This window comes from Topomyia yanbarensis, chromosome 2 (assembly GCF_030247195.1).
Source record: "Topomyia yanbarensis strain Yona2022 chromosome 2, ASM3024719v1, whole genome shotgun sequence".
NCBI lineage: Eukaryota > Metazoa > Arthropoda > Insecta > Diptera > Culicidae > Topomyia > Topomyia yanbarensis.
Window position 1 is genome coordinate 384,285,075 of NC_080671.1, and position 26,671 is coordinate 384,311,745.

A 26,671-nucleotide genomic window follows, 5' to 3' on the forward strand; every position below is an offset into this window, starting at 1 on the left:
AGCATTCAATATTTCTGAACCACTAAAGAGTATACTTTCAGCTTTCCTCCCAACAATTAGAATATTTTTAGAGCAGCTGATTGCTCAATGGCCCATCCTTGCAGCGATTGTATCTTTCAATGGGTAATTCACCTCCTCCAATGAAAGATTCCATCACTGTTTTACAGTGGAATTGCAGAAGTATCATACCTAAAATTGATTCCTTAAAAATTTTACTGCATAATTTAAAATGCGATGCTTTTGCTCTATGTGAAACATGGCTTACCTCAAACATTAATTTCAACTTAAATGATTTCAACATTATTCGCCTAGACCGAGACACCCCGTATGGAGGAGTGCTTCTAGGAATTAAAAAGTGCTATTCTTTCTATAGAATTAACATCCCCTTGTTTGCGGGCATTGAGGCTGTTGCTGTCCAAACGAACATTAAAGGCAAAGACATGTCTATCGCTTCTATATATATACCTCCCAAAGTTCAAATTGGACAACGTCAAATTTTTGAGGTAGTGGAATCCATGGCTGCTCCGCGTCTGATACTGGGAGACTTCAACTCGCACGGAGTATTGTGGGGTTCCCTCTACAATGATAATCGATCCTCTTTGATTTACAATGTTTGTGACGAATTTAATATGACAGTTTTAAATACTGGCGAAACAACACGCATCCCCAGACCTCCTGCACGTCCAAGTGCATTAGATCTATCTCTGTGCTCGACATCACTTCGGTTAGATTGCACGTGGAAGGTTGTACCTGATCCTCACGGTAGCGATCATTTGCCAATCGTTGTTTCAATTAACAGTGAATTAGGCCTTACGAATTCAATCAATGTTCCTTATGACTTAACACGAAATATTGATTGGAAAACATACGAAACATTAATTTCCACTTCTCTTGCTTCGACAGAAGAGCTACCCCCTACCGAAGAATATGAATTCCTGGCGGGTTTAATTATTGAAGCAGCAGAACAAGCCCAAACGAAATGCAATCCTGGAATGACAATAAATAGACGGCCCCCTAATCCTTGGTGGGACAAAGAGTGCTCTGATGCATATGAAGCTAAACAAGTTGCCTACAAAGAAATTATGAAACAGAAAGGGGGTATACGTGAGAACTTTGAAAATTATTTCATTTTGCAAAACAAATTTGACAGTATACGTCGTGCCAAAAAATCTAGTTATTGGAGACACTTCGTTAATGGCTTGTCAAGAGAAACATCAATGAGTACTCTTTGGAACACAGCCAGAAGAATGAGGAATCGAAACGTGACTAATGAAAGCGAAGATTTTTCGAATCGTTGGATATTTAATTTTGCCAAGAAAATTTGTCCCGATTCTGCTCCTGCGCAGAAAATCACTCGCGATGCTCCCACAAGTAACGATTTCATAGATTCGCCTTTGACAATGATGGAATTCTCAATTGCACTCCTCTCATGCAACAATAATGCTCCGGGACTAGACAGAATTAAATTCAACTTGGTGAAGAATCTGCCTGACCTAGCAAAAAGACGCTTGTTGAATTTATTCAATAAGCTTCTTGAGCAGAACATTGTCCCGCACGACTGGAGACAAGTGAGAGTTATCGCTATTCCAAAACCGGGAAAACCAGCCTCCGATCATAACTCGTATCGACCGATTGCAATGTTATCCTGCATCAGGAAATTGTTGGAAAAAATTATCCTACGACGTCTCGACAATTGGGTTGAGGCGAACGGCTTGCTATCAGATACCCAGTTTGGTTTTCGGAGGGGAAAGGGAACGAATGATTGTCTGGCGCTACTTTCGTCAGAAATCCAACTAGCTTACGCAAAAAAAGAACAAATGGCGTCTGTGTTCTTAGACATAAAAGGAGCATTCGACTCTGTTTCCATTGATGTTCTCTCAGAGAAACTACATCAATGTGGTCTTTCACCAATATTAAATAATTATTTATACAACTTATTGTCAGAAAAGCACATGCATTTTTCATATGGCGATTTGGCAACATTCAGAATAAGTTACATGGGCCTCCCACAAGGTTCTTGTTTAAGCCCCCTTCTCTACAATTTTTACGTGAATGATATTGATAATTGTATTGTCAGCCCATGCACTCTAAGGCAACTTGCAGATGATGGCGTGGTTTCTGTTACAGGACCAAAAGCCTTAAATTTACAACAACCACTGCAAGATAGTTTGGATAATTTATCAAGTTGGGCTTTGAAGTTAGGCATCGATTTCTCTACGGAGAAAACAGAGTTGGTTGTTTTTTCAAGGAAGCGTGATCCAGCTCAGCTTCAGCTTCAGTTGGTTGGTAGAACGATAGCCCAAGTCCTGACTTTTAAATACCTTGGAATTTGGTTCGATTCTAAAGGCACATGGGGAGGCCACATTAGGTATCTAATAACGAAATGCCAACAAAGGATAAATTTTCTGCGAACAATAACTGGATCATGGTGGGGTTCTCATCCAAGTGACATGATAAGATTGTATCAAACAACAATACTTTCAGTAATGGAATATGGGTGCATCTGTTTCCGTTCAGCTGCGAACACTCACATTATTAAACTGGAACGGATACAGTATCGCTGTTTACGAATTGCCTTAGGTTGCATGCAGTCGACCCATACGATGAGTCTTGAAGTACTAGCGGGAGTTCTTCCTTTAAAAGACCGATTCTGGGATCTCTCTTCTCGTTTACTTATTCGATGTGAGGTTATGAACCCACTGGTAATTGAAAATTTTGAAAGACTTGTCGAGCTTCAACCCCAAACCAGATTCATGACAGTGTATTTCAATCACATGTCACAAGAAATAACGCCTGCTAAGTATGTTCCCACATACGTCAATATACTAGATATTCCTGAATCCACTTTATTCTTCGACACGTCCATGCAAGCAGAGATTCGTGGAATTCCGGATCATCTACGCTCGCGGGAGATCCCTAAAATATTCACAAGTAAATATCAACACAAAGACTGCCTTAAAATGTTTTACACTGATGGGTCACGAATCAGTGAGGCCACTGGTTTCGGTATTTTCAACAATAATTTTTCAATTTCTCTCAAACTTGCAGAACCCGCCTCTGTTTATATAGCGGAACTAGCAGCAGTTCACTATAGTTTGCAAATAATTAATACTTTACCCCCGAACCATTACTTTATCCTCACTGATAGTCTCAGCACAATTGCAGCTCTACGCTCAAAGAGGATTGATAATCACGATCCATTCTTTTTGGGGAAGATACGAGAATCTCTGAGTAACCTGACAAGAAAATGTTATAAATTTACCCTAGTGTGGCTCCCCGCCCATTGCTCTATTGCGGGCAATGAGAAAGCTGATAATTTAGCCAAGATTGGTGCACTAGATGGTGAAATATATGAAAGACCCATCGCTTACAATGAATTTTATAGCGCTTCTCGACAGAGGACACTTGCTAGTTGGCAAACATCTTGGGACAATGGAGATATGGGACGATGGCTACACTCAATTACCCCTAAAGTATCAACGAAGGCATGGTTCAAAGGATTGAATGTAAGTCGGGACTTCATCCGTGTGATGTCTAGGCTCATGTCCAATCATTATACTTTAGATGCGCATCTCCGTCGTATTGGGCTCGCTGAGGGTAATCATTGTGCTTGTGGAGAAGGTTACCATGACATTGAGCATGTTGTTTGGTCCTGCACTGAATATCGTGAAGCCAGATCACAATTAGTAGATTCTTTACAAGTCCGAGGAAGACCAATCCATGTTCCTGTTAGAGACATCCTGGCGTATCGCGATCTTCTATACATGGAACTTATCTATCATTTTCTAAAAACAGCGTCTGTCAAAATTTAATTAAATTCATCTCCTCATACTCTCATCCAAGGCTAATCATTCACCAATTAAAGTGTCCTAGAATATTTAGTTTTTAAATTTAGACAATAACAGAAAAAAAGTAAATAAATACACCCGAAAATACTAGATCAGTATGAAATACAACAATGTAAGGAAAAAAGCAAACAATAAAGTGATTTCAGTGTTAGTTTTAGACAAAGTACTAGTATAGTTAAAATTAGTCTTAAGGATTTTTGTAACGTGCTATGTAAAAAAAGAAACTGGCGTAAAAAGCTATTGCAAATGCCGTGTCAAATAAACGTATGAAAAAAAAATAAACGGTCTACAATATCTTCCGCACGAAAATTTTGGCCCTTTATTAACTTAGTCTAGGTTTTGTGGTAGTATTTGATAAGAATTTTGTTGATGATATCTTTTGCGCACTCGAGATATTTTTCACTTATGAAGTTGTATCTAGTTTTCTCAATTATCAACTGTTTTCTGCCAAACAACCTGTAAGTGATTTAGTTTTTATTTCAAGGTCCTTGAGCATTGTTGGTTCGGCTAGAGAACTGATTTATGCGAAAATTGCTTTGGGACTATTCGCAGGCCATATTCATGAATATTTCATCATGTCGTATGAAAATATCGTATATCTGACACCTACAGATTCAACTGGAATAATATTGGCCAGTTGCATCAAAAATCGTATAAAATAACAATTATTTTCCACACAATTATCGCAAATAACAATTATTTTCCCAGTAGATACATCATATGCCTAACTGATCAACTCTGACGGAAAAAAAACCGGACACTATACCGCAACGAAGTGTGATCGTTCACTTCGCTCAGACAAACCGTTCGCATGGAGTTTTTCGTCAGAGTTAGTCAGCCCAATCATATCTAAGCTGACTAGTTCTGACGTTTCGTCTGCCAACCATACGACAGAGGAGCACAATCGTACATCATACTCATGCACACAATCCATAAGGCATACGGACAAAATCGTGGAAGTTGCATTGCGAGGAAGCACTGTAGTCCTTATCGCTTGTTACGAGCAGTTTTCCAGAAAAGATTTAAAAGGTGCCTATTACTCATGCTTGCTGTTTTATATTACCGTTAGTGCTTATGTAGTCTACTCAACATTGGTCTTTAGTTGCATTTGAAAAATCAACTTCAACATTTCTTTATTTTCCACCGCATCGATTCTCTAAAGTTGGTATAAGCCCTTTTTAATTTGCCTCCTAGACATCGAGCTTGACGCCAAGGGAAGTCATGTCATTTTTATCAACAAACAAGCGAATATATAGCTAGCTGGCCATGGGATTTGATTTTGTGCAAAATGTATGCACACTGTAAGAAACGAACGAAAACAAATGGTCAATTATACTGGCATGTGTACATTATTTTATTTCATGGAAATGAGGAAAATTCTTACCTACATTGTTTTTTCCGAAATAAAATCTACTTTCGAAAATTTATTTCACATGCACTCTTGACTATAATGTAATATTAGGCCTTTGAAATGTTGGATATTCAATTTTGACCACATTTCAACCAATTTCACACAGTGCACACAAAGCTTTGCGTATGCCATAGTGTTGCGGAAGTGCATGTAAACAAACATGCATTTACAAAAAAACTTCCGGACAGGAAATTCCGGTTCCAGTGGCATTTTTCACGGAACTGTGAATAGTAGAAGTTTCCTCTACTTATCACGAAGGGATCAAGGTATGTGTAGTGTTTTCCATGATGTAGTTATGTAGATAACTTGTTTTAAGAGCTGCAGTGTCAGAAAGCGCCGAAATGGATCGATATGCACCGCATTCCAAATTTTTCGGACAGGAAATTTTCACAACCACACAATATTTAGTTTGGACGAGTATTTATAAATGCGTGTTACACTTTGTTTTAGGTATTGAAGAAAATTGGACGCAATTCTGATTACCACAACAGAGGAAAAAATCAAATAATACAGGTGCGGCATTACCACAGTGCATATTGAAGTGGTCCGTTAAATGCATTTTTTTTAAATTCCGTGCAAATGTTATTTCTAGAGTGATCTACCCCTAGTGTCAGATACTGACTTCCCGTTTAAATCATACACATCGAACTCTGATCTTCTTTTGGATAATAGATAATCCGTTAAATATTCTAATGATTTCGAAAGAACTGACGCAGGAATACTCTTCGTGACAGTTTTCTCGAAAGTTCGCCCAGATAAGCTCAGAATTGTGCTATTCTGATTAAAGCAAGCAAATTGCGTTACTAGTGACAAGCTTTTATGAAGAACTACCGTGTCTAAATGCCCGCTCACAACGTTGAGATCGGCGGTGCAGTCACTGATTCGAATTTGTCTTGAGAGGAGGTACTGTAACACGGAGTTGGCTATTTCAAGGACTCCTTACTCTAACGAGCAAAGATTTTGAATGGTAATTGCACTGAACGGGACAAAACGGTGCAACCTTTCAAACTCGTGTCAAGTAACATCTGGCAGGGAATTTCAACATAACCATGCCACGTGTACAAACAGCATCCGAGCAAACTGAACCATTTACTTAAAAAGCGCTCTGTCCTCTCTTTTAGCAAAAATATTGGAAAGAGCTACGCCACTCACCACGACAAATCATTATGCTCTCTCGGCTTTTACTGCTCCCAAAAATTATAGGCAGATGATATTCCTTACAAAAGCATACATTTTTCTCTTGAGAGACCACCAAATATACCAGCTCGAGCAAGCTCTGACACAAAGCCAAAGTAAACAGTTCTTGATCATAGACATTTGAGATGAGTCAAGGAGTTTTCGGCGCTTCAAGGAACACCAAAAACTATGTGACATTTCAACCAGAGATTGAAGTTAGTGCAAAACTCGTTGTTGACCGACAACTTTGTGATATTGCGCATATCCCGGCATCGAGTAGGCTTTAAGGACAGGGGCTGTTTCATTACCCATGGCCACAAATCTATCCCATTGTATTTCTATGAAACCGAGTAAACAAGCGCTACTATTTTATTTGATGTCTCTGTAGTTGAAATTTTCGTGTTATGCAAGTCGAGCACGTTCGTTGTAATCCTTTTTTCTCCTTTTTTTATGAATGACTAAGAGTGAATCATTTTTTTATATATTGCAACGATATATAATTAGCAAGGGGCTTGAAGCTGTGAAATATTTTTTAATATTAAGAACCATAGTACTCAAGGAAGAGCAAGGAGTATCCACTTTTTTACGATCCTAGCAGCCTAATCTCATGCCTTCGGTTGGACCAGTAAAAATGACGCTCATATAGAGTAGACACTAGACAATACGTTCCATATGGGGAAACTGACTCCCTTCTAACATCTGTACCATACACTGAAAATGAGAAATCAGATTCACAGTCCGCGCGCGATCATTCAAGAATACACGCAAATATGCGAATGGCCATATGATTATAAAATCGAATCTATACACGCGAAGACACATACACGAAGCGACAAACACGGTAACACACAAATGCTTGTGTCCTACGCGATCATCCACGCAACCTACACCCGCGATCTCAGCACTTATAAATTTTGAAACGCGATATCCACTGAACAACACATTCCATGGCGACATGACCGGCACCTCTAGTGATATGGAGTAACTCACTCCTAGTCAGAATATGACCTGTGCGCCGAAAACTGTATTATGTGCTACACACCTAGAAAAAATAATGTAAATTTACGTCTCCTGACCCTGACATATACGAGCATCAAAAATAACTTAGTTTTACGTTTGATTTTAATTTTACATGACGTTTAATTTCGTAAATCATGTAATTTTACTCCACAAACAGCGCTTGTTCTGAATGGTAGCAAGTGTAATTTTATGTCATTGCGCATGTAAAGTATACGTTTCATGTAAAATTTAATGGAACACGGTAATGTTCCGTCATTTCGTAAATTACGGTTTGTTGATTTGTGTCATGTTTGCAATTACGTCAACGATAAAATTCATATTTTTTTGGTGTGTAGGAATCATGAACCAGTTCACGAATACATAAACAATATTGTATGATTTTGTGAACTATCTTGAACCAGTTCACGTTTCCATGAACATGATTTCATGATTTTGTAAACTCTTTCTCGGGTACGTTTGATCAGGCGTAACTATTATACTAAGAATCATGGACCAGTGCACGTGTACATGAATAATATTTCGTGATCTCGTGAACTATTTCACGTGCACTAATGATGAGTTGTGACTAATATACTAAGAATCATGAACTACTTCATGAATACCTGAATAATATTTTATGATTTCGCAAACCACGAGTACGAATGGTCAACCGTGACTAGTGTGCTAGCAAGCATACATGAACAATATATTCCGATTTTGTGAAGTAATTCACGAGCCTGAATCATGAACTATTTCTTGATAATAAAAAGGGTTCATGATGAATAATACTCTAAGTTACGTGCAATAGTTTACGAGAAAATATTTTTTGATATATTGAACTAATTCACAACCACGAAAACCAGCTCATGTTTAAAATGTAATAAATCATGAATCAGTTCACGTCGTATAGTCGGACTCTGAATAATGTTCCGAAATCCCTAATAAAAATCACGACTTAACCTTTGGTTTTGTGACTAATGTTCATAAAGTTGTGAACTAGTTTACCTACAAAAAATCGATTTAGTAATGTCATGACGTAAACCGTGACTGACATACAAAAAACAAAAAAAAAAACAAATATATCCACTAATAAATGCGTTATGTAGGCGTTACTGAAGGGAAATTTAATATAATTATATAACACGTGATTTTTGTTTATGGTCCTGTTTTCGTAGCATAAGGACATGATTGTTCGAGAATTCATGGCACTTTATTCGCAATTTTGGGAACAATTTTTATTGCTATAGGGGAGCATGGGGAGACTTGACCAAGCGCAAAATTCTATTTTTGGTTATGGCGTCTTCTATTCGATTCTTAAATTTTTTTCAAAAATATTTTCATACTTGTTTAGATCCCTTAAGGTAATTTTAAAAGTTTGGAATGAAAAATGCTTTCCTCACAGAAAATATTACGTGATTAATAAATTTACATTAAATTATGTAGTTTTTTTATCAAACTTTGTATGGACATATCTACTCGACTACTAATTACTATTAATGTATTAATATACCATCTTAATCCTTGTGAAGTAGTGAAATGATTTTACATAAATTTGAACATTGGAATAGTAAATACTAGAATTTGCACGACATTGATCGCAATAACTAATGTTGGGGAGACTTGACCAAGTGGTAATTAGCTGAAGAAAGATACAAAATTCCTGATATTTATACTGCTTTGGTATCTACTGTTAATGTTAATCACGCCATAAAAAAATTCCACCTCAAACATAAGTCTTTATATTTTAGTATTGGTAGACAAAGTTAGCAATAGTAGGACTGATTTAATGACGTGTGATCATGCAATGCAAACAGTACAGTTAATCAATAAAAATAAATGCATTGAAAAAATCAAAATTTATCAAATGCAACCCTTTTATATTTTTGCTGCTACCTAAGGATCTCGACAATATGGGAAAAAAAATAATTACAGTATGTTTTATGTCATTATATGTTGTTATGATTTTTCAAAATTCTCTTGGTCGAGTCTCCCCACGTCTTGGTCAAGTCTCCCCGCAGTGGGTAGACTTGACCAAAAAAAAACGATCACAGAAAAACTTTTGTAACTTTTCAAAAATTAAATTAAAAAATTCTGCAAAAAATCATGAAGACGCACAATAACTTTGCACATTATATCTCAACAACTTTTGAGGGATTGAAGGCTTTTATAGAGATTTATGCAATTTTAGCTGAAAATCTGGTCAAATCTCCCCATGTTCCCCTAGTGTCTTTAGAAATTAATTGAGCAAGGGTCACTTTTTAAGGTAGTCTTTTTTCGTGGTTACTATTTTTAATGATTTTTTGATTCGAACTGTAAAAAAACAATTTTGGAGCTTTATTTTGCTCGACAGTATTGTAGAAAAATAAAATCCAGTCAACTCTGTGGAAGATGAAAAATTAGTAGGTATCAGTTTGTTCAATAATTAAAATTGTCAAGGAACTTGGGGTGTCTTGCTATAAATTAGTTATTTGCCAATAAATGTTCAGCTGTCGGATTTCTGGAGAAAGTCATCTAAGAAGATTCACTAAAGCTATTTCTTAGATGACCTTCTAGAGAAATTAACCATTGAAAAGTTATATGAAAATGAGTAATTTTAGCCAAACACTCTAAATTTCTGCACAATTTCAATCGGTTTTTGTTATCAAGTATTCACTCCAAACATTACGTAATATTTACATTAACTTTATCTCTTAAGCAATCGCAATTTCATAAATGATTAGTTTCCTTGTCCATTGTCAGAAACAAGAATTATTTTCAAAAATTCAAGAAATCCTTCAACCGTATTAGAATCCGATCTAACAGATCGCGGCATTATCTGGATTAGTTCAATACACATGAAATATCGTGCTTCATCAAAATTTTATGAATTATGAATTATAGATAGCTGAAACCACATTTGTTGACAACACTATTAACATTGTACTCCAAGCCAAAACAGACACAATTATTAAGAAATAAACCCTATCTGTATCTACAACCACCGAAAATTCTGTAATTGCACACATCTTCCGAAAAGATATTCTCAACCTGTCGGAATATTAGGCGGGGGAATTTCAAATACATCACGATAAACACCAGTTTAATTGACGGTTTTAAATTCAAGAACCAAGGTTCCCCCTCATAAAACTTAACTGGCTTCGAACTACGCTACCTGTGCTTTCACCGATTCCACCTTATTGCAAACAGCTCCAGAATGTCGATGAATGCCTATTCATTCGTTGGCTCGTGTCAGTTTCACTCACTCTTTTCAATTAATAAGCCAAACACGATTACTTTCCCAGATTTCCACGCTACACTCCACTTCACTTGCTGCTGCTTACACCTGGAAATTTGACACCCGCTTCGGCAAGGGGACGGTGTGTCTTTTTATTTTTTGATTCACAAAACAACATTATCTTATCCAATTATCACCATTGAGCAGGTTAATTTGGCTCAACAAGCCCGCCGTATTATGTAAGCCGGTGTAATCCTATCCTGTTCCCAAGCAAATCTACGCATCCACAGGCATTGAAGGTAATTCACTTCCAATCACACTGAGACGTGTTTGTTTAAATCTAGGATTATGATTAATGGTTTCTTTTTTCTTCCTCGCAATTCACTGAACCGGGATGAAGGTTGATTTTCCGGAAATAATTTCCAATTCACCAGGTTTTATTTACACTCAATCAACGAATCGATTCCAAGAAATAGCGGCTTAACACACCTCGAGTTGAGTTTACTGCCACGGTCGGTGCGAATATATTGACAACTACAGTTTGACCTAGAAATCAAACGCCCAAGCAACGCAGCGGAAAAAAGGTCACCTGGCACCACCCGTGCTTCGCAATTTCGTTCTAAATCGTTACAAAATTCGCAATTACTGCCAAAAATTCCACCGGTTCTCCAAGCAATTCCACCCTTTCAAAGCACACAGAGGATACTCCTGTCCAGTGGTCCTTCCACCGTGCACCCACGATTTAACGTGGAACACTCTCGTCGTAACCCTTTGGCCTGTTTTGGGCACCGCACCCTTCCGTAACCCTTCGCGTCGGGTTCCTCCTCGCGGGATAAACCGCCGAGAAAAATTCTGCTGGCCCCGTATGCAAGCAACGGACGCAGGCAACGAGAGACAGAGCTTTTCTAGGGTATAGAGAACAAAAAAACATACGCGCGCACTACACGGTATTACATTGTTTCCTCGGCGATATTCAAAACACTACTGACATCTATCCACACAATTACATTGCGCCACGAGCCGACCGAACGACCGAGCGGCCACCGCCGAGGATATTCCGACCGGATACCGATTTTCTTTCCTTGCTGTGAACCGGTTCAGCAGCCAACCGGTTCGACTCTCTCTCAGCAGCAACCACCGCACGCTGCTCCGTTCACGTGGAAAACCACCGGGAAAATTCTCTCCTACTCTCTGTACATGCTTCTCTCTATCTCACACGGAGGGGAGGTATGAATCCGATCGCAAAGGACTGCCGGCGCATGCCGTGAAGATTGCACTTCTCTCCGCCGAAAGGCGCGCCCTTGTTCTCACGCGGAAAAATCATTGCAGCACAGCACCGACCGGGCGGAAGTCATGGCATATTACTTACCTACCTACCTACCTACTGTCTGGTGAATGGGGGAGATGCAAACTTGTTTTGATGATGACGGCGGCTTATCCTGGCGTCTAATGACGGTAAGTAGTGCAGTGCTGTGTCACCTGACAATGATTCTTCGTTAGGCGGCGTGGGAATGGGTTCTATTTTACGACCAAAGCGAGATGATTTGTTCACATCAGGCGGCGCTGGTTAGTATTTTTCAGATGGGGTTATGCGTTTTATTTATCTGCGTTAGAGGTGGTTAGATATACTGTTTTCAAACTGTTTTTAGTTTGGGATGAAAAAGGTATAAAAACCGATCAAACTTTAACAGTTATGTGTCCAACAAAAAAAAAACACCTTTAACAGGCCAACGAGGGTACCCGGGTACCCACAAATTGAAATACTCATAACTATGGCTTCCTTTAACCGATTTGGACACTTTTAGATATTTTGGATTCAGGAACTCGTCCACTTTTTGATTCTGTACAATAGAACCGGAATATTGGATCTGGTTTTTGGTAATCCGGATTTTCCAGAGTAATGTTCCAGTACTAGGGTATGATTTGTAAATTTTAATAATGTACTAGCAATATGAGTATCAAAACTCTTCAAATTGTCTCGAAAGTCTGTTTTTTATTGTTACGGGACCCTATGGCAATTTGAAAAATGGAATTGGAATGGAATGGCCACTCACGGCCCCACGGGAACCTGCTCCGGAATGTCCTTTCCGGGGTCAAATCACCAAATAGTTCCAAAACCACGAGATACAGCCTACTGATGCAATTCCAAGAATTTTGATACCCATATTGCTAGTATTCCATTTAAGTTCGCAAATAGTACCCCAGCACTGGAACCTGCTTCCGGAAACCCGGATTCCCGGGAACCAAATGAAGTAACCCGATGCATTTTTACCAAGTCCAAAAGTGGGTGAGTTTCTGAATCCAAAACGGTCAAAAGTATCGAAATCGGTTGGATATTACCTTAGTTGCGGGCATTTTAGTTTTGTGGGTACCCGGGTACCCACTAGAGTGGGACATGGTTGTATGAAAAAAATAAAATTTGGCTCCGAGTAACTTTTTGGGTCCCATTTAGCTCCCAGAACAACTCTGCAAATTTTTAGCTCGATCGGTGAAACTATATTTTTGCGCCCACTATTTAAAGTTTACATGGGATTTTGTATAGGAAAATTGTCTTTTGCAAATTAAATCTTCTAAGAGTCGCCCGTTATCTCCTAAAAATAAGCAGATGTCTGATTTTTATAGGAAATTTCTCAAGGAAACAAAGTCTAGAAGACGGCAAAACGATCTGATGATTGTGAAAAAAGTTATTAAGCAAAAACCGATGGATACCCTGAAGATTGATGAAAATTTTACTTTTCATAGCATCACTGCTTTTGACGTTCTAATTATGTACAAAAAAATTAACTTTCTTTTATTATGTACAAAAGAAGCCACAATTTATCCCTCAAAACCTTGCGAAGTGTCCAAATAGTATAGATAAACGATCTAGACATATTAAGAGAGGATTAAAACAAAATTGCGTATAATTGGACAACCAACAGCAGTGGTGCTAGAAAAAATGAATATTTTATCAATCGTCAGAGCATCAATCGGTTTCTGCTTAATAACTTTTTTCTCAAGCGTCAGATCGTTTCCGGGTTTTCGAGACTTTGTTTCTTAGTTAAATTTCCTATAAAAGCCACGTAACGATTTATTTTTAGGAAGTAATGGACGACTCCTGGAGGAATTAATTTGTAAAAGTTAATTTTCCCATACAAAATCCCATGTAAACTTTAAACAGTGGGCGCAAAAATATAGTTTCATCGATCGAGCTAAGAATTTGCACAGTTGTTCTAGGAGCCAAATAGTAACTAAAAAGTTGCTCGGAGCTGAAATCTAATTTTTGTCCCACCCTAGTACCCACGTCGGCCTGTTACGTAGTAAAAAAATTCGGGAGCCCCTCCTCACTCCCACCCTTACTATATCAACAATATTATTAACCCAAACGCTTGACTTAGTGAAATTCTAAGATGTCACAAAGTTTCAATTTCTAGCTATGGATAAAACATAGGAATTCAATTAATTGAAACTTAAAAAGGTACCCGGGTACCGCGTCGGACACACAACGGTTAAAGATGTTTTTACAAGGCCCGGAAAGCCAGATGAATTTGTACAATATCGGCATGTGTGTTCCCTATTCCCACACGTGTTTCCCAGGAATAGCTACGCCGATCTTAATCAAACTAGTCTCAAATGAAAGGTACATTATTTGAGTAGTGGTTTATCTAGCAATTCGGTTTGGTAGGGGTTTTGGTGAAAACCGACGATTTTTCGAAAACGCTACAATATGATGTAATCAAGCACGTAGCCAGAAAAAACTTTCGGGAGTGGCCCAAGAGTTCAGAAGGAAAATACCGGTTTTCAAAACCTATGTCTGTCGATATTTCTACAGATGGGGGAAAGTGAGGCAATATCGCCATGTGGAGCGAGTTGAGTACCCCCGTTTTCCAAGAATCTATGAACAATTTTTCATTTTTTTTACGCGAATGCTTCATCAATCATCATTAGATGATGTAGTACTTCAATTGCGACATAAAACAAATATTAAATAACAAAAAAATACAAAAATCTGACGAGGTTACGCGGAGAAGGCCGCCGCGTTTAAGACTTTCCGAAACGACGGGTTACCCGCTAGTTTTCGACAGTACGCGACGTTAGACAAGCGAATGAAGAGTTTGATGAAAGTCAAGAAACGCGGTTATTGGTACCGGTTCGTCGACGGATTAACGAGGGAAACATCGATGAGCACTCTTTGAGAAACAGCCCGACGTATGCGAAACCGAAGCAGTAGTAATGAGAGCGTGGAATATTCAAACCGTTGGATATTCGAAAAAGCAAATGGTTTACTGTCAGATACACAATTTGGCTTTCGCAAAGGCAAAGGGACGAACGATTGTCTTGCGTTGCTCCCAACCGAAATTCAAATGGCCTATGCTAGCAAAGAGTATATGGCATCAGTGTTCCTAGATATAAAGGGGTCTTTTGATTCAATTTCTATTAAAATTCTTTCAGAAAAGCTGCACCAGCATGGTCTTTCAGCGACTTTAAACAACTTTTTACTAAACTTGTTGTCGGAAAAGCACATGCATTTGCCGCATGGTGACTTTCGACATCACGATTTAGCTACATGGGCCTTCCCCAGGGCTCATGTCTAAGCCCCCTGTTATACAATTTCTATGTCAACGACATTGATAAATGTCTTGACAATTCCTGCACGTTAAGGCAACTTGCAGACGATGCCGTGGTTTTCGTCTCATTGCTCCATTTCGAATGTGACGTTTATGAAAGACCAATTTGCTTCAGCAAATTTTTCATTATTACTTCTGTTGAACCCTATCAGGGTTGTTAATGCGCTGAATTCAACGTTATCGTTTCCAAGCCACTCACGTCAAGGATCTCGGAGTCATCATGGATTCGGCACTAACATTCAAACTACATACATCATCCATTGTGGATAAGGCATCAATACAGCTGGGGTGCATTTTCCGAATTGCGAAAAACTTTAGGGACGTATACTGTTTAAAATCACTCTATTGCGCGCTGGTTCGCTCTTCGCTAGAATATTGTTCTGCCGTTTGGAACCCCTACTACCAAAATGGCGTTGACAGAATCGAGGCCGTCCAACGCCAGTTCATACGCTTGTACTCCGACATAGTACTTGGTGAAGCGGATTTCAGCTGCCGAGCTACGACCGTTGTCAGTTAACACAGCTCGATACTCTAAGCATCCGGAGGGACCGCTCTCGAGCGCTGTTCGTCTCGGACTTATTGTCTGCCAAGGTGGATTGCCCTACAATCCTCGGACGCCTGGATCTTCAAGCTCGCCTTCGAGCTCTACGCAATAACTCTCTACTTCGAGTCCCGTTCAGGAGAAGCGATTATGGGCGCCAGAGCACTGTAACCGAACTTCAGCGTGTTTTAACAGTGTGGCGACCGCTTTTGACTTCAACCTGGAATTCGATAAAAGCCAAAATAATGTCTATTCTAAAATGTAATTAGGTTAAGCAACCACCATTGGGTGACCAAGGTTGGTGACGGTACAACAAATAAATATATAAAAAAATAAACAGATAAACAAATAACACGGCTCTGGCCGATGTATATTCTCAATAGTATGAAGCAACCTACTATTCAGCTGATGAACATGGGGCACAAAGGTTGCATGATCGATTGCCATTGCCCGTGGACTTGCACAAAGGAAACATCTACTGGTCACCGAGGTCGCGCGATATGGATTTTTTTCATTAGGTCTACGCCTACGTTATGAATGCCCCAACAACAAACCTCAAAATCTGTACATCAAATAAAATTTAAAATATACCTTCTTACAGAAATATATCTACATATAAATTTGAACTTCATGTGAATAAATTATGCAATTTCTCTGACAAATAAAAAAAACTTTAAATAGAATTCAACGCGAAGATTTCCGATAACGCTAACGTTGAATTCAACGAAGTGCGTTGACGATGACGATGAAATTAACGTAAAAATCATCGCCGATAATGACGCTAAATTCATCGTTATCGGCGGTAAAGTTGAATTCAACACGTATATGGCACCCCTATCCCATTTGTATTGAACTGACATAAGTCAACATCTCAGCGGGCACACAAATTATGGGCCCCACTGACAGTTCAAATTGTTCTGCTCGTTTTGCTTGAAGCCTTCACTATTCAGACACGGCACGACATGCCTCAATGCTTAGATGTTTGTTATACTATGTTCACACTACCAGTTAAAACGTGTTTTAAGTCTGATTTCGTGTTTTAAGAGAAATAACATGTTTTCCCATCGCGTTATTTCATATAGCGAAACGTCATTTTAAAACCTGTTTTTTCTAAATAACACGTCTCGAGGTAATATATTTGTGAGTCGAGCACAACCCTGCGAGCTTTTACTGTCAGTTTGTGACATCGTCAAATGACAATTCCATGACAATTGTATACATTTCGTTGCGATGACAAATGTGTACACTTCGTTGCGATGGCAATTGTATACACTTCATTCTTCATAATTTTGTTTTGGTGGCTGGTGCACGTGATTTGCTTCGAAAATAATGGAGCCTGAACGCAGTTCAAAGAAAACGAAGAAAAATCGATGGAGCGCTGCTTGCATTGATTTGCTGGTAGAGCTGTGGGCCGACAAAATTGCGGATTTGCGAGGAAATCGTAAAAACAACCACGTCTACCAGGAAATTAGACATGAGCTGGACAAAAGGGGTTTTACCGGACGGACGGAATTAAAGTGAGAATTCACAACCTCACATCAAAATACAAGTAGGTATACTTTTGATGTAATTAAAACAAGCAAAAAATGATTATCGTTTTTCTAGGAAAGAGAAAGCTCTAATCGGTCCCTCCGGAGGATCACCGTCGACCTGGCCGTTTTATGCCAAAATCCACAGCTTTTTGGGTACATCCCCAATAACCAACGTGTCTCAACGAGTTGAAGAAAGCTTCTCTGAATTATTGCCAGGTAATTTCACGTGTTTAGTTCATTTCCCAAAACATTCAGTCTTGTTATGTATTAAGCGTACAACAAAAAAAAAAAACAACAGAACGTAATACATAAAAAGCCTATAGAATTGCGTTCAATATGACAAAGATTTTTTGTGACTAATAAAAATATTCATTTTATTTGTTGTTCAGATGCTGAGATAATTGCAGAATATGTAGAAGAAGCCGTTGATTCCGATCTATCCTACGCAGGACCGTCGCTGGATTCTGAAATGCCGTTGAGACCTGGAAAGAAGGAGAAGAAAAATATATTCCAGAACGAGCTTTTAAAACGATGGGATAAAATGGAGGAAGCATCTAGAGAACAGAACGAATATTTGAGAGAGACAGATCAAAAGTTGTTTGAGTTGGAGTCGCAACGAACCGCTCTACTCGAAAGATTTGTTCAAAATTCAGCTGAAATGAAAGACGCTTTCATTTCCTTCCTAGGCTCCAGAAATTAGTTATTCTAAACAAATATGAATAAACATTAATACTTACTGAAGAAGGTAGCAATAGCATGTCTTATATTCTCCGCGTTTTCATCATAATCATGAATTATAGCTGGCTGTTCAGGATATATACGACCCTTTTCACTTCTTAGCTGTTCTATAATCCACTTTGAATTAAGATGATCGTCGTTTACATTGAGGAAGTTATGAAGTACACAGCACGCTTTAATGATCAACGACGAGTTTTCAATAGTGTTGTCGATTCCTTTTCCAATTCGACGAAACCGTGCTTTGATATGTCCAAAAGCATTTTCTACAACTCGCCGAGTACTTGCTTGCACAAAATTGTAAGTTTTTTGTAACTCATCTCCAGCGACGTTGAAAGGGTAAGGCTTCATAAGATTTTTAGAAAATCTAAATGCAGAGTCTCCGATTATCAACACCGGCACATTAACACCACATATGTTTTTTGATAGTTCATCCATTAGGGGGTTTTCAGTAAGGTGCTTCTTTAAAAGCGATGATTCGTATACCTGCGAATCATTGCATCGCCCTGGACTACCGACATTTATGTATAAAAAACGGTATCTGAAAAATAACAAATAGATTATTACACTTTAAATGCGAAGAGTGCGTTTTTGATTTCTTTTTTGGCTTGCATGTCTGTTATTATTGGTTTAGCAAAGATAGTTTCATCTTATGGCCAAAGGTAGGATTTAGCGGGAAGTTGCAGTGTCAAACATTGTATTTTGGCCTCCTTTGACACCAAGGTTATCGAGCGCTTGTATATTGAAGTTGAAACAAATCTTACTATCATTGTTGTCACTGTATTTGCATGTCATTTTTACAGTATTTAAGTACGTCTCCTAGTATTTGTAAAGCCACGTAGACTTATATGGGGAATGGGAGCCCAAGTAAGCACTAAACCGTGAAAATTGCCTTCGTTCGGTTCTATAGTCGCTTATAGAATAAGGGTATCAGAACTTATAGAAACAATATTGTACATCAGTGCTGCTTGAAAACCACTTTTGGCGAGATATTCAGCTGATATACTACCTATTTTAACTTTTTACAACGCGCCTACGGAGATATGTCAAACTTAATTAGCCTAATCAACAGCTTTTTGGGATCAACGTACTCTTTCTGCTAACAAATTTTATCATGCGGGGTGGGTGTGTGAGGAGAGTGAAAAACTCACGAACGAACCACTCCCCAGCATAATTTGGGATGCCTTGTGATATAGCGGTGGTAATGGATATGGTGTTGGTCTGAGGGGGGGTTCAATGAGGGGTGATCTTAGGTGAATTTAAAGGGGTGGTGACCAGTGAGGGGGAGGGGTGGTAACCCCTCTCCGTAAACTCTAGCTACGCCCCTGTTTAAATCCAAAAGCCTTATGTCGGCCGGGATTAGGTTGACGAATTTCAGAGCTATTGCATTATCAAAATGAAATGTAGAGTTTTCTAACCAACAATGGTTAGAATAACATAAATCAATCTTCAGCAAGAACGTACAGCAACTATTAATCTATCTCGACCTAAAGAAGGTAAAGCCCTTAGCTCAGACGAATCATGATTCAAACTAGTGATCACGTGCTGAGCCCGAATCGAAGAACTAAACATTGTCAAGACTATCTGCCTTGTCTGGGTGCCGGGCCATTCCGGCATTACTGGAATTGAATGGGCTGATGAATTAATAAGGGCAGGTTCAGCGATAGACTTCGTTGGTCCTGAGCCCGCTCTACCAATTTCGACAAGTTGGATAACAACCGTGCCCAGTGATTTCGAAAAATCTCGTACATTTTTTGGAAACTCCACTGGGGTAGCTGACCTGGGCTTTAATCGGCCTAACCGGCCGCTGCAAAATCAATTATCACATGGCAACTATTTAGCACGCTGAGTAATTTTCATGTGATCTTTGTGAATCCGATCATCTGATATGCAACTGCTCAGCGCAATTGTGATTTCGAGTTTTCGGTCGTCGTTACATAGACAACATCGTGTTTGGACGACTGAAACTCAGATACATACTAAAATTTCTTATTCAATGTGGTAAAGAGCTTTGGGCTTACTCGCAGGCGATTTGAACTAGTTTAACTTACCTGCTGTTTTAGTGCTGTTGTTTTCCCCTCCTTTCCAATTCTACCTTCCTACCTGCTCCTTCTCGCTTCCTCCCGTTCGGGAAATGATGAGAAGACACGGCAAGGCAGAAATCCCCGACTACATACGTGGAACGTGCCATATGAGCCAATATATTCTGATTCCTGATTCTTGATGGTGAATTACCAGAAGTCCTCGTCGCTTCCAAGCACGCGTGCAATAATTTCTTATTTAAACAAAGCTGTGATGAACCCTAATACGGCATAAGCTTTGGCTGTAGACATTGCAATGTGCTGCGCGAAACTCAATTTGCTATCGAGAAGAATGCCTAGACCCTTAACTGTGTTTACACGGTTGATAGTGCTTGTTGACATTCTATAATCAAAAGTTGTTAAGTGCCTGTTACGACAGAACGAGATCACATTACACTTTTGTATGTTTACTTCCATCCCGTTTAGTGTGGACCAATTTAGCAGCAAATCGATATCGGCTTGGATGGCACAGCAATCGACTGCCGAAGCAATTACACGAAAGAATTTTCGATCATCCGCAAACATGTACTTAGGGGACTGTATAGCGGAGCACAAATCGTTTACGAATAATATAAACAGTAGCGGGGCTACATGACTTCCCTGGGGAACACCCGACTCGATCACAAACGGAGATGATCTCATTTCATCGATACGAACGTACGCACAGCGTTCGGTGGGGTACGAAAATATCCACCGTGACAACCATTCAGGAAGTCCCATTCGTTCGAGTTTGGCCACCATTAGCAAATGAGGTACTCTATCGAACGCTTTATCAAAATCCACATGAACGGCATTAATTGACTAATCTATGTGGACTTGTGTTAGTGCGAGATTGAGGTTAAATCGGGTAGTTTTTTGCCAAATGAGGTTAAATCAGATGGCGAATTGAAAACATAGCGTTATATGTATGTTGTCTATACACATTGCAAATGTGTTGGTGTCCTAGACGTCAAATAAGTCAATTTGCTGACGTTCACCAGGCGCGCTGTTTAGCGACGAAACGTATGCCATAAAATTTGTGCTTGTCGATCGTTTTTTCACAAATGCATGCTGCCACTCGGACATAATATGGTGCACTTTCGGGTACAGCAAATTGTGAACGAGGCTTTCAAAAACTTTCGGTAAGCAACTCAAAATTGAGATAGTACGATAATTCTCAACATCATTCACACCACCTGTCTTGTGGATCGGTGTAATAGCTGCTGTCTTCCAGACACTCGGGAAAATCCCTTCGAACAATGACCTGTTAAAAATTAAACTCACAGGAACAGCAAGCGCTTCAGCACACTTTTTAAAGAAAATAGGCGGCAGACTATCCGGACCAGCTCCTTTGGTACCATCTTGTGACTGTGTTTCAGCTCCACATCGCGTACCGAAAAATTGAAGAGCGACATGTTCAAATCGAACATCGGCAGGCTATTCAAATACCCTCCATACAAAGGTGGTCGGTTATTACTTTGCACACTTCGAAAAAAGGCTGAGAATAGGTTTGCCGATTCAAACGGGGACCTGGCGGTAACATCGTTGTAACCGACACGTTGGGGGATTCCGTGCGACTGCTTACGATTTTTCACAAACGACCAGAACGAATTAGGATCCTGCTTAAGGTTTTCCTCCGTGCGACGAATATAGCAAGGAAAGCAATGCGCAAGCATCGAGTTATATTCACTCTCAATAGCATGCAATTCAGCTTTATGTCTATTAACGATGCTTAGTATGGTGAAAATAAACACTTTTTCCTATGGTGTAAAATTGAATTCTTTCAACTAAAAACGTAAAAGTAGGTAGTCGTACGTAAACCTTCTCCGTGAGTGGCTAAGACCCAAGCATCAAAATTGTCTAAAAAATTTAGGGGCTGTGGCACGTGCAACCCGAATAGGATGTGCCTCTTTGTATGTCGCTACTACAGTGGATAAGTTAATCGTATCCGCGGTCTTATTGAAAAATACACAGAAAACCTACTCATCGGCAAGTTCTCTTCGAAAAGGTCCCAATTTGTTGATATGTTACGGTATCTAACGGAATGTTCAAATGATCAAGAAGATTTATGTGCGATCTGATAACATTTTTAATCATTAAGCGAGAGCTAAGTACCCAGCTATCAACGCAGAGAGTTACATCTAACACGTTTTTTCCCAGATCTTGCAAATATTGGGAAAATGCGGATACGTGCAATTTAATTGATATCTGAACTGCCACAAGTGATGTGATGGACGTTTGCATAACTGTCGATCATTACTGCGAGGGCGTATGATTTTTTAAGTTAAAGCCCCAAATGAACAATACAACTCATTACTGTCGCAGTGTGACAAATCCCAAATCATCAAAAGGTGACGATTAATCATAAGGAAAAAATATCGAACAATCCTCTCAGTCAGGTTAACTGTCACAGCATAAATATCGTTAGTTGTGAGCTCGGATATAAGACCTGTATCAATGATTTTCTCATTATTATAGAAAATATATATTTGAGGCTACATATACGTAAAGTAGGAATGCATCTTATTTCGTCCGTTGACACGTTTAGAATACAAAATAAAATGCTTTCAAAAATGATGGTGAATGCTAAGTCGTTTTTCTTCTCTGGCTGTTCCTTTCTTTGGAAACTACTATCTTGCCACTTGTTTGAAATAGGAATATCTTCTCCTTCTAGTAACTGAGAATGGAGTAACTTTAGTCATTTGGGTATAAAACCGTGTAAAATATGTAATAATAATATCCTGGTCGAGCCTTACTAGAGCTCTGCTATACCGATTTGGCTCGTTTGTAGACTCAAAAGAGAAATTCACAATAGCATCCTAACACTGATTCAGTTCAGTACAGGAACAAGTCTTGTCAGATCAAGGAAATTGCTGCATCTATCGAATTTCGCGACTTTGAAATTCCGTTGGCACTTGTACTTAGCTGAGACGAGACATGCGAGTAGCGAAAAATCGAACGCCAAATGCAGCCAGTTCATATAAAATATGTGAGGCAGAAAGAGACATAAGCCAAAAGATAAAATGACCAGAAGAAAAGAAAAAGCAAACATCTATCCGCAGTTCCCATCTCAGGAACAAAGTACAAACGATAATATATATTTACACTACTGTCGGTCAACTAGTTAGATTTATAATAAAAAATTATAACCGCTTACGCACTGTTATTCTACATTTAATCTTATAATTAACGAATAAAACAATTCAAACTACATATATTAATATAAACAGATTAACTTGACTACCTGTAATCCACCAAAGCCATCAAAACAGTTGAGTACCATCCCTTGTAATTGTAGTAATCAACAGCTTCCGTAGCTCTGGGATGGATTTCGATATGACAGCCATCTGAAAAAAGGAAAGTGTAACATGAGACACAAACAAGAGTACATCAAGGTTTACATTTATATACTTACCTATCGCACCAAGACATTGTGGAAATCCAAGATTCAGGAAGCCAGCAACGCAATCCTCGATCGTGTCTCTTTCCAAAGGAAGCTTGCTTAAATAAAGCGGTGCAAGAATTTCCCAGATCTCTCGGCAAAACTCCAATAGTATCACACATACTGTTGACTTTCCTATACCGAACAAGTTTGCAATACTGCGGAACTCTGATGAGGAACCTAAGGTATATAAAGCAACCGCTACTCTTTTTTCTAATGGAATAGCCTTGCGAAGCATAGTGTCCATTTTTTGCAAACGCGGAAGCATGTTGCAAAGGCAGTTAAATGTGCTGCGATACATTCGGAAATTCTGCTTAAAAAACTCATCTCCGTTTACTTGGCAGTCTTTTTCCCAAAAGTACTGAGTTCGTTTCTGAAAACAAAATTTTCAGAAGTTAATTTCACGCGAAGAAGACTAGTGAATAAATTTGTATTCATCGTTGTTGCAAATAGTGCTGCAATCCTGCCAGTTGTGGCTGGAACACAGGACAAGTGGCTTATGTGGCTGGTGTCTTATCCTCTGAATCATCCAGACCAGAGCCTGGACAAAATACCGTTTTTGCTAAAAATAATACTAATTCATTTCAACTTACAAGCGTCCATATTCTGTCGACGGTAACATTTTCCGCGGCTTCTAGAAGCAAAAACTGGCGCTTTTTGATGTCCCGGATGTTTTCAATGTACATTCTTCGCCTACGTCTCAGGTCCCGAATCGCACTGCTGTACAGGTCGTTGAGTTCAAATACCGAATCACAAAGTAGATTGTAAATTGGAATACAAACATCAATTTTCTCTTGCAACGTCATTTTCGTACGAACTTTGTCGAATAAACAATCGCACTTAGCAACAACAAACAGCATGCTATGGTATATTACCTTATACATGTGTGAACGGTTCGGTTTTAACTTTATATTACCATCAATAAAACAGGTTATTTTGTGCTAGTGTGAACATAGTATTAGCTTAAATATTGCATATTGATGAAAAGTGTTATTTTGGACATGTCGGTGAATAACAAAAACTTTTCACCATGATTCACCAACAAATAAAACGAACTCGAGTATCACAAGATTGTGTCGAATGAAATTGATTCTGTTTATTGTGCATCGACCCTAACGCGACGTTTTAGATGTTGGTATAGAAATCATGGCGGCGTAGCAGATACCTGGAATTCAACGTTAACAACCCTGAACCCTATGCTGGGTACAATAGCAACGAAGTTTAGTAGCTATGCTATTTTATAAGTTTTCTACGTAGGCCTTGATAATTTAACATAGAATAAAGGTTTTCCTTCCAAGTTTGTAACTCCACGAGAAAAGACTTGTTTCTCTTTCTCTGCTGTGCGACAGGTTATGGGTTGTTGGAAATAATGGAAGGAAATAAATTTAGCCTGCAAAAGCCAAATAACCACAACTATTCAAGTTGGCGTTTCAAGGTGGAGCTGCTCCTTATCCCTGAAGATCTCTGGCGATTCATCGAGCCAGGAGTAAAACCAGCGACGGAAGCTGAAGTCATTTGGAATGCTGGAGATGCTAAGCCAAGGGACACTGTTGGCTTACTCATAGACGACAAGCAACACGAGCTTATCCGGACATCGAAGACGGTGAAAGAAACTTGGGTAGCACTCAAGAATCAGAAAGCTAGTCTAACATCGAAGGTGTCGCTGCTGAAACGTATTTGCGATAAACGGTACACAGAATGTGAAGATATGGCGGAACACCTGTTCGCCATGGAGGAGTTGTTCGCTCAACTTGAAAACTCCGGTTAAGGCAGCAAATCTCATGGTCGCGATGATTTTGAGAAGCCTCCCCAGTTCTTTCGATACTCTCACCACTGCCCTCGGAAGCCGTTCAGACGATGACCTCACAATGGAGTTGGTCAAGCGAAAGTTGCTTGATGAAGCAGCAAAGTGACAAGGACCGGAAAATGATTCGGTACTGAAAGTTGGACATGACAGGAAGAATAGGAAAACTCTGATATGTCATTACTGTAAAAAAGCAGGACATAAGCAGAAAGATTGCAGACAGTTTATACGAGATACGCCGAAGGAGTCTAAAGCTGAGAAACCATCGCAGCGAAAAGCGGAGACAGTATCATTTGCATTTGTAACTGGAGGACTAGAAAGCGCGGACGAAACCAAACCCTGGGTTGTGGATTCGGGTGCAACAAGCCACATGGTTGCTGAGCAAAAAATCTTCAATAAGCTGTACGAAAGCGACGTTAAATTTGTAAAACTAGCTGATGGTAAACTAGCGAAGGTAAACGGCGAGGGTCCTGTAGAGATCTCATGCTGCAATGAAATCGGCGAACGACGAGAAATGAAGTTGAGTGTTGTTTTATTCGCACCTAGTTTGACAATGAATCTACTATTGGTGTCAACACAAACGAATCAAGCGGATGTCGGATCAAGAGCGGGAATATTACCGTAGCAAGTGCGAAGCCAAATCATGGCCTCTACTATTTAGAACAACCGAACGAAGCCATACTGACGGCGCAATGTGAACACAATTCGAACTGCGAACATGTTTGGCATAGAAGGTTAGGACACCGAGACATGAATGCGATAACAAAGATGCAGAAAGAAAAATTGGTTAACGGTTGGGAGATTTCAAAGTGCGGCGTTGTTGAACCATGCCAATGTTGTCTTAAAAGTAAAAGTTCGAGAACACTTTTCCCGAAAGAATCGAAATCGAAGACGAATGCCAGAATGGATTTGATCCACACGGACATATGTGGACCGATAGAGGTACCATCGGTAAGGGGATAAAGGTATTTTTGACAATCATCGATGACTATTCGCGTTATTGTACGCTGTATTTGCTAAAAGAGAAATCTAAGGTCCCAGATAAAATCAAGGAGTACGTAGCATTAGCAAAAACGTTGTTTGGTTGTAGGGTAGACGTGCCTTTATTCATCTCATTAGTCACGTTGTCACACTATTTCGCTGATAGCTCGGATTACACTGATTGGATTGCGCTTAAATAGGTATCAATATCTTTGCTTCGTTTTTAAGAAGCAGATCAATAGAAAATCTGGCTTGGATAATGTAAAATACTAGCGTTGGAGCGAAGCGAAAAATCGAGTACAACGCACCCTTATTCATCCT

The 26,671-nt window shown here is 39.3% G+C and overlaps 2 protein-coding genes across 3 annotated transcripts in view; both read right to left on the reverse strand.

The window, feature by feature from the left end:
* Positions 1-11,615, reverse strand: part of LOC131684694 (B-cell receptor CD22) — a 1,114,748-nt gene extending 1,103,133 nt beyond the window's left edge. For both annotated transcript variants that reach the window (XM_058967793.1, XM_058967794.1), the window contains exon 1: positions 10,586-11,615. The gene's annotated coding sequence lies outside the window, so the exon portion shown is untranslated. The remainder of the gene's footprint in view (positions 1-10,585) is intronic.
* A 6,071-nt stretch (positions 11,616-17,686) lies between these two features.
* Positions 17,687-23,803, reverse strand: LOC131680795 (uncharacterized). The gene is made up of 4 exons (XM_058961506.1): positions 23,539-23,803; positions 23,368-23,470; positions 18,066-18,604; positions 17,687-17,810 (listed from the first exon to the last, which is right to left on the reverse strand). The coding sequence occupies exons 1-4, from the start codon at positions 23,801-23,803 to the stop codon at positions 17,770-17,772; spliced, it is 948 nt and encodes a 315-aa protein (XP_058817489.1). The 3' UTR covers positions 17,687-17,769.
* Between the last annotated feature and the right edge of the window lie 2,868 nt (positions 23,804-26,671).